The sequence below is a fragment of the Wasmannia auropunctata genome, unplaced genomic scaffold (assembly GCF_000956235.1).
Source record: "Wasmannia auropunctata unplaced genomic scaffold, wasmannia.A_1.0 LD271570.1, whole genome shotgun sequence".
Lineage (NCBI taxonomy): Eukaryota > Metazoa > Arthropoda > Insecta > Hymenoptera > Formicidae > Wasmannia > Wasmannia auropunctata.
The window spans coordinates 1-3510 of record NW_012091320.1 but is presented as its reverse complement, the minus strand read 5'-3'; the positions used below and the strand labels follow the sequence as shown (position 1 = coordinate 3510).

General features: G+C 25.4%; 1 protein-coding gene across 2 annotated transcripts; it reads left to right on the top strand.

The window, feature by feature from the left end:
• LOC105462070 lies at positions 1 to 3504 on the top strand. 2 transcript variants are annotated; one of them, XM_011708596.1, is made up of 6 exons: positions 1 to 36; positions 124 to 271; positions 892 to 978; positions 1285 to 1551; positions 2379 to 2537; positions 3181 to 3504. In XM_011708596.1, the coding sequence occupies exons 2-6, from the start codon at positions 199 to 201 to the stop codon at positions 3327 to 3329; spliced, it is 735 nt and encodes a 244-aa protein (XP_011706898.1). In that variant the 5' UTR covers positions 1 to 36; positions 124 to 198; the 3' UTR covers positions 3330 to 3504. The 2 variants fall into 2 exon arrangements, with proteins under 2 accessions (XP_011706898.1, XP_011706896.1); XM_011708594.1 differs by having other exon boundaries at positions 7 to 271.
• Positions 3505 to 3510: the final 6 nt, after the last annotated feature.

Genomic DNA, 3510 nt, shown 5'->3' with positions numbered 1-3510 from the left:
TATGTGGTACAACTCTGTGTCAACCGTAGTCAAAAGGTTAATTATCTCCTAATGTTTACGTATGTAAGCGTCATTCAATTTTATTACATTGTTTAAGAAATTATATAAGTTGTTTAAGAACAGAAATTATATAAGACTCAGCATTTATAACCAGCAAGTAAAACTATTCGTGGGAATATCGAAGAAAGATCGAAGAACATGTTATTCTACACGCTTAGTGCATTTTGCGTTGCAGCATGTGGATTATTCGCAACTGGCGAACCTACGCTTCGTAAGTTTTTTTAAATTCTTTATTATAAACTTTCCAATTATATTATTGCGTGTAAATTTTTACTATGTCGATTGTTTTGTTCGCGTAAAAAATATAAAATCAATGTGGGATAAAAATAACTTTAAGAGATATTTATTACGTTTTTAAGATGACGAGTATATAAACGAAGAGGTATTCGAATACAGAATCGTATAATTGAGACGATTAGTTTCATTAACATATTTAATGACTCATGAAACAATTTCTCTTCCATATTCATTAATTGATCTGCTACAGACTAATTTATATCCTCTTATTAAACTTTTATTTCGTGTTTTTTCTAAGCAATTATTAATTACATATATACTTGAAAGTGTCAATTTTTAACATGCGTAAGAATAACGTGAATTACAAATGCATTATTATTTAATAAGTTAGAAAAAAGAAAAAAACCGTAAAAAGAAAAAAAGAGTAGAATAATTTGTCTCGCAATACCAACATCTAATGTCTACGCACTTGACAAAAAAATAATAATCTCTCCTCCAAATTAAATATATTGTAAATTATGTCATATTAGTAAAGTATTTGCTACATTTTTATATTTTTTACTACTACTTTATTCTATTTTTATTTCTGTTCAGCTGTAACTGTCTGCCAGAGAAATTCAGTTGATTATCATGACTGTTTAAAACGTGCTATAATTGAAGCATGGCCACGATTCATTGCAGGTATTTTTTAAAATTTTTAATTATTTATAGTAAAATTTATAAATTTTTATTTTTTTAATTTATATATTTTGTAAATAAATTATATGTATTACTATACATAGTTATTATTAATGCGATGCTGAAAATGTTTCAAAGATTAGTCAACATTAAAAACGTTTTTAACTTATTAATAATTATAACCTAATATATATACATATTTACATAAAATGCTTAAATTTTATTTAAATCAAGTAAATCGGATAACAATTTCTTTAATCAAATCACTTAAAAATATGAATATTAATATTAACTTATTTATCTTGGTAGGACTTCCAGAATTTGACTTTCCACCTTTGGATCCAATATTTTACGCACACGATAAAGTTGTATACAATCAAGGCGAAATACGTGGAGAACTAATTATGACAAATATTACTGATATCGGTTTAGCAGATGCTCGTTTTTTTGATGTAAGAACGCACTTTCATAATGATGCTTTCCGTTTAGAAATCGATGCAGCAGTACCAAAGTTGTATATAGAAGGTGGTGTGTTCCTAAATGGTTCTGTAAGTGTATTCAGAGTTACTGGTAAAGGTACGTACTAATAATCGATATTAAATTACATATACACATAATCTGTATAAGTAGAGAAACTTCGTTAATTTTTTTGAGCGTGTTTCAATTTATGAAACTCAAAGATTAAGGTACCGCGAGATAATTTGAATATTGGGGTAATTTGGATAACAGTAAGCATTTGCAAGAATTTCAGAAAAATAAGAGTTTTTAATATACATTTCATTAGATTAGACATTGATTTAATGAAATGTATCTTAAAATCTTTTATTTTTCTGAAATTCTTGCAAATGTTTATTATTATTCAAATTACCCAGCTGTATCCTACATATCAAACTATACGTTTCTTTCTACAGAAGTTTAGCAAAATCTGTAATATTTGTTTATACTATTACAATCTCATCATTAGTTATTTATGATAATTTTAATAATTTTATAAATTTAAAGATATACAATTGTACGGGCTTGAAATAGATAATCAAATTGTTCACTCCAATCGTTCAATAATTGCGTTATAAGCATTTAAAGACCGTGAGTTGACAGGAGTGCGAAGCTCAGATGATTTCTCAGAACTGATTCTTTATTCGATCACTTACATGTGTATGTGTTAGATGACCTTTTGTCGGACAAATACTGTTTTGCTCACATTCTGTCTAAATAATACAAATAAGTCGTCAACAACAATTATGTGAAAATGAATATTACACACATAAATCTGTATCATAAAATTAATTATTTTTATTAATGCCATTCTGATAAAATAAACATGACTCTTTTAGAATTATTATTATTTTATAGAAAAATGATTTATACCTTTTTCATTATCTTTTTAATAACTTACGTAACAGGTCACTTTAATATAAGCCTGGAAGATGTCAGAGCAACGTGGGATATATCAGGACCTGTAATAAACAATACGTGGACTATAGATCATTTTCGTGTCGCTCCGTCAATTGGAACATTTAAAATATATTTCGACAATTTGGTAGAGCAAAGCCAAGAAATCAGTAAGTGTTAAATTAATTTAGTTATAACTCCATTTTCTTGCTACTTTTTCGAATTATTGAAGTAAAAACTTATATCTAATTTATTGCTTAAATATACATATGTAAATCTCGTCATTTTTTGATAAAAAAGTTTGTCTACATTAATTAAATAGTAACAATCCGTAATTTGTACATATATATATATACGATTAAAATGATATTACAAGTTGTTGATATACGATAAATTGAAGTAACTGAAAAATTGTATAATTGAGAAACTGTTATGTTGAAATTTAAATCTTTCTGAAAGAAATTTCTTCAGAAATCTTCTAAATATAAAAGACAAATTTATGGGATTGTTGCAAGGTCTTTATATTAGAATTAGATTACAAATTATTATATAAAACCAATTAACTTTAAAAAAAGTCATAACGATTCATAATGAGGCAAAGCTAATTACTGATTTCGAAATAAAAGAGAAGTTAAAATGTTGATTTTATAGATTAATATTATTTTTTATTATCTTTAAATTCAAAATTTTTATTTAGTATGTCTATTTTTCAAATAAAAAAATTACAAAACAAAAATGATTATCTATGTAGCTATAATTATATTTATATTAAAATCTTTTATATTAATGTTTTATATTAATTTTTATTTTCAGATGATGTTGTCGTAAATTTCGTAAACGAATTTTGGCCGGCATTATATCGAGTAATGTTGCCATTAACGGCTGAGGTATGGGACCCATGGTTGTGCAAATTTCCCAATAAGATTTTCTCAAAAATTCCTTTCTCAAAAATATTTCCATAAAACTCATATAACATTATTATTATTATTATTATTATTATATACAATAAGATGCAAATTTCTTATAAAAATATTAAAAACAAAAACATATTCAGTTTTGTAAAGATATGTTATCTATTTTTCTGTGATTCTATAACTTAATAACTTAATCTTTGGTTTCTAACTATTATTTGCTTGTGTATAA

Bases quoted from the DNA above. Each gene is read 5' to 3' on its own strand.
- LOC105462070 (XM_011708596.1), top strand. From the start codon at position 199: ATGTTATTCTACACGCTTAGTGCATTTTGCGTTGCAGCATGTGGATTA. The intron at 1,552-2,378 runs GTACGTACTAAT...CTTACGTAACAG, and splicing joins ATTCAGAGTTACTGGTAAAG to GTCACTTTAATATAAGCCTG. The intron at 2,538-3,180 runs GTAAGTGTTAAA...TTTTATTTTCAG, and splicing joins AGAGCAAAGCCAAGAAATCA to ATGATGTTGTCGTAAATTTC.